We start from the raw sequence: 15269 nt of genomic DNA, 5'->3' as shown, positions 1-15269 counted from the left end.
AGCAGGTCTATCTCTGGGCTCCCCCATTTGTTTCTCAAAATGTTGAATATCTTTGGTTCCAGTTTCTACTCGTGTGGGTCCATGAGATTTCTGCTTAGGTCGTCTGCCAGTGTATTTAGCTTGCCTGGCAGGAATTGAGCTTGTAGGTGCACTTGGTAGCTCAAAGCTGTGTTCCACAAAGCCATGGCTAGTCTGCAGAGAGGGTATGAGTGGGTCCCCCCCATGCTTGTTTATGTACCACTAACAGTGGTGTTGTCCGTCTTTACCAATAATTGTCCTGGAAGAATGTGGTCCTTGAAGGCTGTCAGAGAATTCTGCATAGCTAACATTTCTTTTTGACTGATATGCAAGTGCATTTGACTCAGGTTCCATTTCCCTGAATGCACTGCCCTGCCAAGTGAGCCACCCATGCATAGTCTGATGTGTCTGTTAGGGTTTGGGCGGCAGGGGGTAGAGTGAATGGCAGTCCCTTGTTGTGGTGGCAGGCCTCTGCCCACCAAAGGAACTCTGTCTTTATACAAGGAAAGATAGGAATTGTTGATTCTAGGTCCTGAGAATGTTAACACCATAGGCTTTTTAGATACCATTGTAGTTTCCTCATATGCAGTCTTGCATATGGAATTAGTAGAAGGCAAGAGGCCATGAACCCCAGGGCTTGCAATATTTTCCTTGCAGATAGGCGGGCTGTCAAATAAACTTGTTTCTCTGGCGTGAGGTAGGCTATCTGGGAAGTTGTATTCAAGCTTGCTCCCAGGAATACAATTTTTTGGCAGGGTACTAGGTGTGATTTTTTTTTTCATTTATGGTGTACCCCAGTGAAGTTAGTAGTTTCTTTAAAAATGCCAGATGATTTAATAGTATGTCCTGACTTTCTGTCGGAATTAGACAATCGTCCAGGTATGAGTACATTTGAATATTTCTTTGCCTGCAAAATGCAATGACTGGATCTAGGCACTTTGTGAATACCCTGGGCGCAGTAGATAAGCCAAAAGACAGTGCAGAGAACTGATAATGTATGTAGCCTGCTCTGAAGCGTAGGTATTTTCTGCAATATTCCCTTATTGGGATGTGCAGGTAAGCTTCCTTTAAATCCAATGTTGCCAACCAGGCATTTTTGCCTAGCATGGGAAGCAGCTGATGAAGAGTTAGCATTTTGAATTTTGGGATTACCAAAAAGGTGTTTAGGATAGATAGGCCCAGGATAGGACGCCAGGAATTGTCTTTTCTGTGTACCAGGAAAAGTCTTGAGTAAAAACCTTGCCCCCGTTCCTCCTCTGGGACAGGCTGAATAGCCCTGATACTTAGAGAGAGAGAACCTGCCTTTGAGCCTCTGCCCACTGATTTGGTGGTAGGTCTGGCCAACCGCTTGGGGTTGGTAAGGAGTGGAAATGGAATTTGGATCCTTGGGGAAACTATATTTAAAACCCATTTGTCTTGGGTAATGAGTTGCCAGTTTTTTGCATGCAGGACGATCTTTCCCCCTAAAGAAACAGTCAGTTGAGCAGGGCTTGGAAGGATTAAGGTTAAGTCATTGTGACAGTTTACCCATAGGTGGGGTGTCTTACTACTTCCAGCTTTGGAAGTGGGAGCCCCCACTGCTTAGGCCTGTGAGTACCTTGAGACTGAAGCCTGGGTGGTTTGCTCATCCTGGGATTGGACTGAGAAGGCCTGGAAGAGACAGGAAAGGACCAATTCTTAGAAGGCCAGTGCCTACTAAATCTGGGAGGCTGTACTTGCTGGAAATCTTTAACATTTTGCATAGATTTAGCTTTTTCCTCCATCATTTTTAAGTACTTCTTCTGCTTTGTTGCCAAACAGGTGGTCTTGGTTTAAGGGGGGCATCCAGTAATTTAGCTTTAACATGATCTGGCAAAGCTTGCTCCTTAAGCCAAGCATGCCTTCTAAGTACAGACCCAGTGACAGCAGCCCTGCAAGATGCCTCTAATGAATCAAAACCACAGTGCAAAGTATGTTTACCAACTTGTCCAGCAGAATGCCTTAAATCCTGTAATTCTTTATTTTCAGCACAGTCAGGAATCAACATCATTTTCTGTTTAAGTAACCCAATGATATGCTGCTGATACTTTAACAAATGAAACTGGCAGTTTAAGGCCCTAATGGCCAAAGTAGCAGAAGTGTATACCTTCTTACCCAATCTGTCCAGGACCCTGGAATCTCTATCAGAGGGGGTAGGGTTTTTGGCAGTAGTAGCCTTAATGCCTTTGGGTCCCTGTGAAATGGTCTCTGGATCCACTGTAGGATTCTTAAAGAGGAACTTCTGGGAGTCGGGTACTCTGTAATACCGGTCAGGTTTCCTGGGAGCCGGAGGTAGAGTGTCTGGGGTCAGGCTAGATTCCAAGAAGGCATCATCTAAAATATCCAGTACAGGAGGGATAGCTAAAGGCCTGTGTTGAGGTAGGAGTAAAAATTCCCTACGCCTCTTTTTGGAGTCAGAGACATCCTGGCTTTCCCAGCAGAAATGCTCCTTAAGAGTATGCAACGTTTCACCAAAAGAGAAATCTTCTGGAGGGGAAACAGAGGGAATGCAGTCCTCTGCATCAGAATCCTCACAGGTAGAGAAGGGCAAATCCTGGTCATCAGAAGAAACAGAAATTTAAGAATCCTGATCAGAAGAATCGGAAGGAAAATCAGTTCTAGGTCTCTTAGAGGGAGAAGGGTGGCTTCCCCTGATTAGAGTAATAAGGTATTCAGCCATTCTTACTTCTTTTTTAGGCATAGGGGCCTGACTATGCAGTCTACACGTCAGTTTTCTAAGCGTGGATCGAGTTTTAGGCCTTGAAGAAGACGGCATCGGTTTAATATGCAAGTCAGTAGGCCTGAATACACCCTCAGAAGCCAGTGCCTGCACAGCGGCTCTGGACCCATCCAAGGTAGAGACATCTGCAGGTTCCACAGTCAAAGCATCTCGCGGCATACCAGACTCTAAATGGGTCTCAGTAGAGGCCTGCGAATCTGAAGTAGCGGGTATCAGGGGCTGCAAAAGTGCCTCACTGAGTACTGGTGAACTGGCGACTAGCTTAACAGAAGCGTCGTCGGCAGCTTTGGACCTATGCGGTCTGCCTGTCTTTATCTTTGCGTTTTTTCGGAATGTCGGTAGTCGGGTGGCTTACTGATGCCATTTCTGGATAACTGAACACAGTACCAAAATAGTTAGACGCGAAAATTAACCAACAAATAGTTTGAGGATTGAATAAGGCACAAAACTGACAGCGAGGGACATCGTGGTCTGGGCCTAAGGAAGGAATGCAGTACGAATGAAAATCTTTGAGATATTTGCTTTCCACAAGTAATACAATTGTTAACTTTTACTGACATCAGTTTAGAGCAAGAAAAAGGAACCACAACGGGGTACTTAGCTTTGTTGAAGACTTAGGATTTGAAACACGAAAATGAAAATTTCAGGAGTCGGCCGACCGACACTTGTGAACTGCTTCTGCTTCGGGCACCGCACGGCAAGAAAGACTGATGTAATGGCGTCGGCTGCATGCTTTATACCCCTGACTACCTGACATCATGGAAGATGAGACAGCAACCGACGCAGGACCCAAGACTTTGATAATCAGGCCGACTGAGGGCTACCTGCAAGCAGATAACCCAAATGTAATGAGTGCAACAGTGAAACACGAAGAACATCATTGCATCTGATGGAGATGACAGACAAAAGCAATAATTTTTTTTGAATAACCTGGACAATTTAAAGCCTAAAGAAGGATCGCTTTATGTTTTATTACTTGAGTTTCAGAATGCGTACATTCCACTCTGGTTAGCTGCCTGCCTGCAAAACACCTACAGGAATACAACAGTGGATTACTTTGAGCAAGGCTTTTCCTTTTCTGTTTACTTGTTGGTCTCACAGAGAACCAACCACTCCACCACATTCTGACAGCTTATAATGGATTATAATCCACAATAGGTAGCCTACCATTTAATATAAAGACCTACGAACAGCATAGAAATCACCAGTCCATCTACCGTATGTCTTCTGAATGTGGGAAGAAACCCAATCACTCAGAAAAAAAAAACATGCAAACAAAGGGAGGGAATGCAGACTCCATACAAATGGCACCCCAGCAAAGAAACAAACCGAAGAACCTTTCGCTGAGAGATGACAAAACCTCTTGCTGTGAGGTGACAATTCAACTCAATGGACCACTGTGCCATCAATATATCACATAATCAAATATACATGTATGACAGAGAGACAGAGAAAATAAGTGTATGTTAATTATATTCACAAGAAAGCTAAAAAGAAAATACACTAATGTTACTTGCATTGTGATCAGAAGTAAATTTATTAACTACAGGCACTTTCCACACTGCTATCACCTCTCAAGGCTGCAAAGTAACAAAAGGGGGATCAAAACCATTTAACATTCTGAATATCAGGAGCAGAGCCACAGCAATGGTGGGATGAAAGGGGTGGCTACCCAGATGTAAGCCGTGAGGGGACACAAGAAACTGTTGAGGATGGGGTACACTTAAGAAGGTGGGCAACACTGTGGCTTCTTAAATTAAACCAGATGCTACATTTGCAGTTTCTGTTCCCAGACTGTTTCAATTTATACTTGCATGGCAGTTACAATGTAGCTGAGTCAGAACACCAAGATCAATCTGCCAAAACCCATCGTTATGCTGTACCTCCTTCTCCAGAGTGGCAAAGCAGGTCAGTCCAGGTCATACCTCTCAACCTGGAAACATCAAAAATTTGGACAATGGCCCACGAAAAATAGGTACAAATTTGTATGCTAATTAACATACCATTTGCATACATAATTATTCAACCACACCCACTCCAATGGAATTGTGGGATACCAACTTTTAAATGCAAACTGAATAACAGACAACCAAAATATGGCCCCACAGTCCCCTGTTCTGCAGCCATTCCAATGTCCCATTACTTGGCTATTTCACCCCATTTACCATAAAATTGTAATGTCTACACTGCTTTATTTCCACAATGATTATTTGGATTTTATTTTACATTTTATAGCACAAACACTAATGAACATCTGCTAAACAAAGCAATACAGTCTCACAATGAAAATAGACTTGGCATTAAAACTTCTCTGCCATTGAAACTCACATTAATCGAAACAGCACTGAAACCCATATCCAAAGAAAACGCATCTGGCTAGTGGCAGATAAAGATTACCTTTGGGCTGTTTTCAAATCATAGGTCACTTGCATATGAAACATACATGTGTTCTTTGATACACCTTCCTGACTGTATTAAATTTATTTTACTTGTATAATACAGCACGTTTGTTAGAACGCATTTTAAATTTATTGTTTTGAGCATTTTTCCAGTATGCAATGAAATAAAATGCATGAACCAATGACAAAACTCCCCAATTCATAACATTTCCATCATAAAAGTCTACTCAGACTTCAACAATCCACCAGTATCGGTAAATATGAACAATCTCTGCAGAAGTAAAATTCATCTAAATAATTCCCCATTAAATAGATCTGTAACTAATGAAGAGGTTGCTGCTAGCAAAGAACTTTATATTTCATTGTTTCATCTACAAATAAAGTGCCTGTTGCCCTTGAGGAACAAATTACCTATGTTACATTAAAATAAAATGATCAGCTAGTAATATTGCAATAGGGAATGGATGGCAAAGCTATAACAGGTTCACAGTTATTCGGTATCTCTGCCAAAGAGGACATTCTCAGGACTGCAGCATCCACCCCCTTTAAAAGTATAACAGTACAGCATCACCAATCCATCTACATACTGTGGGAGTAGAACCCACAGCCTTTTGCATAAAAAGCAAGTATACTACCTTATGTGCTACTAACATTGCAAACAGACGACATAAACAGCACTAAACTTCTCTTCCCTTGAAGAACTTTGCAGCACAAGAAATCTAGAAAAAGCCAAAATGTATTGGGGGGGGGGTAAAGGCCCAAAACCATGGAGTGGTGGGGCATATTTTAAACATTGCTTGTATAATTTTAGAAAGTTGCTAGAATAAAAATGTTTTGGTGTTACCATGCACTTCCTGAAAGATAGGAGACTGAAACATAAATGGCTATAATTATTTAGTGAATTCAGTTCTCACTGATTTGCCAGAAAACCACAAATTTTAAGAGAAACACAGACCAAAAGTATGAGCCAAACATTTCAGATACTCTTTGAAACTTTGGACAGTTAAGAGCTATAGACTTGGGTCCTTGAATCAAAAGTGGTGGTATGGGTAGAGAATTCAGGCTCTTGCCCCTTGTACCAAAGGTACAGGGTTTGAGCCTCGGTAACCCTAACCACCAGTTACCCATAACTGAGGCAGTTTGCGCGCACACACACACACACGCACACACACACACACACACACACACACACACACACAGTCAATGCATCAAACAGCACACTTACTTGAATTCAATGCATACCAGTTGTTTGTTCTCAAAGAAGAGATTTCCAGCTTAAAGCACACACTTACTTAAGGACTCCCTTCCAGCAAAATTTAAATTTAACAGCAATGAACGGCCCTTTTCCCAGCACAGCAGTTTCAGCTTAACCACCCCTTTCAACTTAATGTAACAGCACACTTACAAAGCAGTTTCAAGCTTAACGACCGCTTTCAGCTTAAAGTGTAACAGCAGCACACTTACTTGACTTCAATGCATGAAACATCACACTTACTTGAATTCAATGTGGACTGGAAGAAAAATGTTTGTTCTCAAAGAAGAAAACATAGCAGCTAAAGTTACTCTGCCCCATGTAAAAAGCATTGAACAGCCCGTTTCCAACACAGTTTCATTAAATGTATACACACAGTTCCTCCAACTTAAAGCCCAGTAGCACACACTTAACGGCTACTTTCTAGCAAACTGTAAATATAAAAGCACTGAACAACCCATTTCCATTTCAGCTTAAAAGTAGTAAAAGCATACACTTACTTGAACTGAATGCACACAGTTTTCAAAGTTCTCAAAGAAGAACATAGCACCTACACAGCCTCATGTAAAAGCACACACTTACTTGTACTGAATGCACATTCTCAAAGAAGAACATAGCAGCTACTCGGCCCCATATGAAAAAGCACTGAACGGCCCATTTCCATTTCAGTTTAAATGTAAACAAGGCACGACTGCACAGACCAGAAGAAAACCATTCATTCTCAAAGAAGAACATAGCAGCTAAAGTTACTTTGTTCTTAATAGTCCCCTCCCCCCCTTTTTTTAATTACATGGAGGAGCCAGGGAAACTCTGCTGCTGCTGCCTGTGAAAGGATGGGGTAGCTGATGTCATCACGCATGCCTGATAACTGCTGAAAAGAAGAAAAAAAAAGCCAGGAAATTCAGGAATAAAGTGGGCCACTTGGGAATTTGTGGCACCCCATTATTTGGACCTCAAAAACAGTAAATGCTGAGGAATTCGGTATGGTTGACAGGTATGGTCCAGGCAAATTTACAGGAATCCATCTAGGCAAATTTACAGCTACCCATCCAATCTTCCAGGTTACATTTGATGGATGTCAGGGTGTCAGACTGTATATCTTGCTGAGCCAGTCTATTCAGAGAGAAGGTACGAGTTAGGAAATATATTTGTGCTGCTATTGAGTTTTACTCTTCATCTGATGATAGAGATTTAGGTCTGTAGTTCTGGTGTTAGCAGAGTTATTTGAGTTGCTGAGATCCAGGAGGTCAAGAAGGAAGGGGTCTTTAATGTCTCAAAATCCAAAGTATATATCTCCCCGTAAGAGCTTGTAAGACATAAAGGGACTGTGCTTCAAGTCTTTCCTGGTAGCTCAGGATTTTCAAACCAGCAGTTTCACTGGTACCCGTGCAATTGTTTAATATGTCTAGACAGGTACATCCCAAAAAGGATATTGTACTGCATAATAGGCCTAATTATGGCAGCGCACAAAAGTATAAGTCTGCTTTGATGATTTACCTTTAGATATTAATTATGCTAGACAGAATGATTTTATAACCACTGTAGCTACATGATGGTTGAATGACAGGAAATCTATCCAGATTCCCAGACCCCTAACTACCCTATCATTCTGGACAGGAGAACTAGCTATGCTATATTTTAAGAAAGGAAAACTGTCTCCCATACGAGACAAAGTTATACTTCCTCACATTTGATTTTAACCTTGTTAAATGTACTGAAACAAGAGTAAGTTCATACTGTAATGAGGTGATATGGGGGAGGGGGGGGTGACAATAATTCTCAGTATGCAGTCATGTGTCACTGTAGTTGACCAAAGGTCCTGAATTTTAGTATGGAGAGCATAGAAGCAAATGCCAAAAAGGACTGAGCCCTGGGGGACACCACTAGTTAGTTACTTTCACACTTATGGAAGAGTTCTGTAAGGATCAACATTTACGGCAAACAGCTTATTAATGATGAAGCATAACGAATAGAAACAAATGCTTTAGTAAGATCCAAATAAGCTGCGTGGCAGGATGACTTACAAACTATGAGGGGATTCACAATTTCAGCAAAAGAACTTTCAGAAGAAATATGCATGTCAGTGGTGGTAAAGATTAGGATTTCTTAGGACTTAAATACCTGTGGATCCACTTATTTTACATCTGTGCAACTCCTACATGCCTTCTGAATAGTATACACAAAGAAAAAAGGATGCACACCTGACCTATGCAAATGAAAAAGAAATGTAGAAATTTAAGTGACTTTAGCTAGAAAGAGACGACAGCTTTCTCTCAGTGTACAAACAGAAACATACTTTTATAATGCACATTTAATTTTCTTATGCAATGCTCCTTCAATAAAAAAACATTAAACTGATTTATATTTTTATGCTACTAATCTTACCTTGACAGGATGCAAGTTTGTAGTCGTGATGATTCTGTGAAGTACTCCAGCAAGCTTGTTTGGAAGTTTTGGCTCTGGGTCCAGTCCTTGAGGTTTTGTGTAATACTCCAGCTTTTCTCGTGAAAAGAAGTTGTTGATAACTGTCACACAGTCATGTTGGCCTACATAAAAACAGGAGATTAACACACATTTAATAAATATATCCACTTGTGCATTGATCATACACACTCAGCAGAAATAAAATGTAAAAACTAACATATGTTTAAAACCTGACCAACAGTTAAACAAACCACCACTACAGTAATTAGTCTCACTGATGACTCTAACATGATAAATATACATGTCAGTACCAAGGACAAAGCACAACCTATGAAGAAAGTCTGCCTGTAGGAAGCAATGATCAGTGGTTCTGTAATATGAACAAATCCATCCACAGGAAGAAAGTTTTAATGCTGCCTCACTATCTTGGACCAGAACTGGCCTAATTCTGTCATGTAAACAGCTGACCTGGATTTTTGTATATACACATTTAATTTCATCCACCCACTTCCAAAGTCAACTTTCAACACCTGTGCTGTCCTTCTAATGTTTGCCAAATACTCGCACTGCATTTTTTCTCACAGCTCCTCATCAGGCATTCCATCAAACACTAAAAAAAATCCACTTTCAATCTCATACTAACCCTGCTACACCTCACCTACTTTTTAAAATGCTCCTACCACATTCTCCAATGACTGAATGAAAGACACTCCTATATATATAACGACGAGGGAATGAGGGACAACAAAAAGCACTCTTTTTCACTTCTATCCCCAATCACTAAAGAATGTTGTGCCAAAGTGAGAGGTACAATGACAATATCAACAAGGGCTTTGCTTTTCATTTACTTAAGTAAAGAGTGAGCAAACAAGGTACTTTCAATGGATTTGAGGGAGATCATTAAAATAAAAAGCAGACAAACTTCACAGACGTTGTCAAAAGCTATTCTGTAGAAATAAATCTTAATGATGCCCTAAACAAAGCCTCAAAAAGACTCTGTCAAAGGCAATGTGGTAATGTATTTCAAGGAAGCATGCTTAATAGAATACTCACATGCCTAATGACTCCCACGTGTGTTCTTAGTATTACTAACAGTCTTTCAGTAGAGCATAGCTGATGGATCACACGAGGTGAAACCAAAAGCTCTTTAATGTAGCCAAGCCAAAACATAATGCACGGCTCAGTAGGTTAATACCACAATCTTGGAAATGCCTTGGATGCCACAGACAATAAATGAAGTCTATTTAGGACATGGGTACATGCTAATGGTTAGCATATGACAGTAAGAACCTAGCTCTGGAGTTTCACTGAAGGTAATCTAGGCTACCATCAAGTAGTCCAAGGTAATTATAACATCCAGTCAAGATAAGGCAATGGCACGTGCAAGCATGGCCAGATCTTGCTGCAGAATAAAATGTACCTCAGATAGGTAGAAGTTACCTTAACCACATTTAATGGCATGCTTATCCACTTGAAAAATATCTTAGGTAGGTCAGTCTTAATACTCTTCTCCTTAAAGGACTCATCTCAGATTTCCAAGACCATGCCATCAGTTTGTTAAATATTAGGGTGACATTAACAACGTGTGTTTGCAGGTTAATAACTTGAAATATTAGGGTGGAAAAGTGTGAATCTTCCTCTTAAAGCTGTATATGACTTTTCTCTCATTATAGAGCATGTTAGGTCCTAGCATGAACTCAGACCTCCTCTCAACTTCCAAAGACAAAAATGCTGGTTCTGCTGTTCATTTTTTATACAAGTATCTATAGGCTTCTTGGATATTATAAACCTGCCTGCTTTCTTGGGGATATATGGCTGGGAATCAGGTCCCATAGAAAAAGATTAAACATCCTCAATAGCCTGAAAAAGTGGGAACTCACCAAAGGCTTGAATTCTCCCCATGACTAGAAGATCTAACAACATTTGTTAGACACAGAGAAACCACTTTGCAGCCCCATCAGAAGTGCTCTCAAATGAGATTTAAAGTTTCCCCAAATGAAATAACCTCAGGGAAGGAGGAAGGTAACCCAGAGAAAATAGTTTCATCATTATTTATCCTGTCACTCACCGTGAGTAGTTCTTGGGAAGTGTAAGCCTTCCTCTTCTAGTTCTGAATCAGACGAGTTGGGAATGGGGGGGGGGTTCCCCTTTTCTCTGCTCTATTTTAGGAGCCTGCAGTGCTGGAGGATTTACTTTCTACAAGGTTGTGGCACGCTATTATAAACCATCTGGAATTAAATGTCTCTTTGTGAAGTACCCTTACAGCTGATATCTGGGCTACCAGCATCTGGTCTACTTGACAGGCAAATACCAGTACCTCTCTAGATGTGGGGATTATCAAACAGGCCTGGTTCTTGCTTACTGTCAATAGCAGAAGAGCCATAGTGTCATTACAGGAAGGGTTACAAAAAATCTTTGAGGAACTGTAACCCACAGAAAACATATCAGAAACCTTCTTAGATTACAGTGCTGGAACAGAGGGTACAATCCCACTATATGCCTTTGAAGAGATCAAGACAGGATGGGATTAAGTGGATGCAGAGTGTGGGGTCCAGGGGCGCATGTGTCAAAACCTCACTGGGTCTGACATCTACAGTCCTCAGAGGGACTGGCAGCCATATACCCCCCCCCCCCAACCTGTGGTCTCTAATTGATATTTTTTTATGGGGAAGGGTTAATTCAATCATCCTTATTTTTGTATTTGTATTTTACTCAGTCATTGGTGGAAGGCTCACCATAAGGATAGCAAATCTGTAACAAGGCCTCATGGTATTTTTGTTCAAGGTAGTCCTTCAGGTTTTTAGTTCTAAGAGACAAAGTCTTCTTCCCAAAGAAGACACTTTTTGCTCTTCTCCTAGGCAAGAAAAAGGTGCTGTGAATGAAAATCTTTAGGCATATTAGTTTGCTTTTTTGAGGATGTTATGGACATAGGGCTTTTTAGCTTCCCACCAAAAATTTCAAATTATATCAGCCAAAGTAAGTCCCCCTGACTGTACAAGAGGCAAGAACTAGTTCCCAAACGAAGTAGTTATTCTACTTTGGAAGCTGCCTAGAATGGACAGATAGGGTAACAACCACTCGTTTCTTGCAGCAGAGAACTGAAAATGGTGATACAGCAGTAGGTTGATATGTTCTGAATGTTACTCTTCATGACTTAACATACCCAAGATCATTTTCCTTCCCATCTCCATGAAATTGCTTAGAATTCACCAATTCACAAAAAAGAAATAATTGCAAAAAAACTACAAAGGTTAGTTAAGACTTGATTACCACAGGTTCATGGAAAATATTAGCCTATCAGTCTCCAGACTATTACAATCCTAGCTAATAATCAGAGATCAGAATCAAACCCTGCTCACAGGTTAACAGGTATACACTGGGCTAACAACCAGAGGGCCCTTTTTAAGCCTAGTGATGCATCCCAAATGTATCAAACAAATTTGTGCCCTAGAGGTTATTTTTAGGGGTATGTGTACGCTAGGGTGTGCATGGACAAACATTTACAGTTTGCCTCTGTCCATTAGAGACATTGGTGAAAGACAAGGGGTTAAGTTCTGATTTCCCATCCACTGGTCCGGATTATGCTTAAATTGGGTCAAGGAAGAACTCTGTTCACACAGATGGGAAGCTTGCTCCAGAGAAAGGATACTTTTGGAGACGCACACTTGTCCCTCCAACATGTCCGGTTTACGCTGCAGGCACAGTTCAGCCCTTGGATCTGGTAATTCTGATGGTATTTGCTTTGCAAATGTGGAAAAGGTCCATCTGAGTGGGATCCTGGAATGCCTTGCATGCCTGACATAGATCACACCTCAACAGTCTGTAGGAGACAGACTATAGGGATAGGTGTTTGAAGCAATCCGCATGGAACATATTTGTTAATGCCCTGTACTTCTTTGAACCTCTGTGGATGTTCCAGCTGCTGCACATGCATGGCCAGGTAAATACTGAAGGGGACGTTGTACTCATTAATGGGTCTGATGAGGGATGAGCACAACACAATGAGGAATTCCATGGTGCTAGATGCCATATCCTTGCTTAAAGTTGAGTAGCATACAATTTCCACACTACCTTAAACACTTGTTGATAAAAAGCCAGGTTACTGTCTACATACATCCCCAAATCCCTGACTACGTATGGGGTGCATTATCAATGAGGTAGTTTCCTGGTGTAGCAGACTTCCCAAAGCGTATTATTGCACATTTCTTGGTAATGAGTTTAAAACCACATCTATAGCATCAGGTATTTGTCTGTATTAGCCCTTCCTGGAGGATATTAGTGGATTCTATGACTGCTTCCAGTTTGCAATCATCTGTAAGCTTGGTCAGGAGAGGCCCTTTATGTTGATCTTGAGTTCTGAAACAATTTGATGCCAAAAAGGACAGGGCCCAGCACTGAGCCCTGATGGACTCCACTAATGACCAGCCTCATTGTGGAGGTGGACTCCCCATCTTAAATTCCTAGATCTTATCCAAGAGCCAGCTGGCAAGCCAGCATGCAACACAGGTGTTTATGCCCAATTCTGTGAGCTTGTTTAGAATGTCAGAGTCAGGTAGTGTATCAAAAGCCTTGGCTAGGTGCAGGTAGGCAGTATGCTCTCATCATTTGCCTTGGTCACCTTCTCAAAGAGGTCTTCTAGACAGTAGGCATGATCTTCAGTTGACAAAAAAACAAACTGAAATCTCCAGACACTGGACCAAACCCAATGTCATTATTAACAATATTCATGCTATTTCTTTCCATGGCTTTCTATACAAGACTAGCCAGACTAATGGGTTCAGTAGTTTCTGGGGTCTATAGAAAGCCTGTCCTTATGCAGATGGAAGACTGTTGCAGTTCTTGATTTGCATGGCATGAAGCCCAACTGGAAACAGTTTAAATAGTGACTACAGTGGTCCTGGTAGGTCATGTTCATGTCATGGTCATTTCTGCCTTGACATTAATTTATAGCACTGGTCTAATAACAAGGTTATTGGGCTCCATTAATCATCATTGCCTAGTATTCTTCAAAGGAAGTATTACGGAAGTGACGGTTGATGAATTTCCAACTCCTGGGCTGAATAGCTGCTATGGTAGAGCTTGTTTCTCCTTCCTTTTTTCGAGCACTTTGGTTTGGTTGCTTTTGATTGGTTCCAGCTGCCCAACATTTGTCCTTTATAGGATTTTTGTGGTCTAAGTGAAGACTGAGACGCAGTTTTGGTTTATGTGGTCCTTGTGTGGCTAATTTTAATGGCAACTGTAGCTTTACAGTCAAAGTGTGTTTGACGGAGCAACAAGAATTATTAAATTTAATGAACATCACAGCTGGTGAGTCAAACCTAGACATTCTGGTTTTCTATTTGACTGTTGGTGTACAAGGTGCTGTTGAAGCTATATTCCAAAGTGCCTTATTGGCATATCAAGTATTTTACATTTGGTTTTCTTCAATTACAAATTATTATTGTTCTACTGGTTTCAACGGCAGACGTATGAAAGATTGACATCTTGGCTTTTGGTACATTGGTGCTGGGGAATACATTTTGGAGTGTTCTTTGCACAACTTTGTATTGGTTTCATATATATATTGGGCTTCCGCTAAGACGACTAGCAAAATGACGCCAGATGGGTATTTACTGAATGCTATTGAGGCATTTCCAAACTGCTAGTAAATCAACTATCAAACAGATGCCAACAAGGGCATGTGTAGACCACAGTTCTCATCATCGGCCTTACATTTAAAGTACTGTAATTCAACTTCCACAAAGACGCCAACATTGGGCTTTACAAATGTACATGTTTACTGAGCCAGTTTGTTAATCACATACTTTGCAAACATACACTTTTGGTTAACTCAATGTATTACAGGCTCTACTATCATTAACCACTGGTGTGTACTTTTGCCTAATGCTGTCAATCCCTTCCTCCAAAAAGGGTCTAGGATATTTGTACTAAGATAGAACTGTTTTAAAATGGTTATTAGTATTGAGATCATAGTACCTATTATACTAGTATTGTAGTGCACATGTTATATTGTATTATGATTATACTGCATACCTTGCATTGTCTATGGTCTTTGTCCACTGCTTTTTTATAGCTACCTCTCTTACCTTACCTTCCCTGCACATTTGCCTTTTTTCTACACCTATCCCTCCTCTGAATATCTCTTACGTTCTGCCTTACCCTTCCACCTTTTACCTACATCCTTACTATTCACCTAACTCAGTCTCTCCACCTTTGTCTTGCATTTCTATTTTCCATTCATCTAACTCACTGCTCTCTCTCTCTCTTACAGTACACATTCCGGGTGCTCCCTCTCTGCCATTAGGGTGTAAAGACTACCTCCAGACAAACCCAAGAATCCCGCCAGAGCGGTCAGGCTTCAAAAGAGAGCTGACACTGTGTGAACATACAAGAGCTTGACTGTATGTAGCCTACAACC

The 15269-nt window shown here is 41.0% G+C and overlaps 1 protein-coding gene across 2 annotated transcripts in view; it reads right to left on the bottom strand.

Moving 5' to 3' along the window:
* The window catches only part of ANKMY2 (ankyrin repeat and MYND domain containing 2), an 821123-nt gene that overhangs the window by 247414 nt on the left and 558440 nt on the right, over window positions 1–15269 (bottom strand). For both annotated transcript variants that reach the window (XM_044064747.1, XM_044064750.1), the window contains one exon: window positions 8813–8973. In XM_044064747.1, coding sequence (XP_043920682.1) covers window positions 8813–8973 — 161 coding nt within the window. The remainder of the gene's footprint in view (window positions 1–8812; window positions 8974–15269) is intronic.

Source organism: Protopterus annectens, chromosome 3.part0 (assembly GCF_019279795.1).
Source record: "Protopterus annectens isolate FY-2018-M chromosome 3.part0, PAN1.0, whole genome shotgun sequence".
Taxonomy (NCBI): Eukaryota; Metazoa; Chordata; order Ceratodontiformes; family Protopteridae; genus Protopterus; species Protopterus annectens.
Note: the sequence above shows the minus strand (reverse complement) of the source record. Positions and strands in the feature narration are given on the sequence as shown.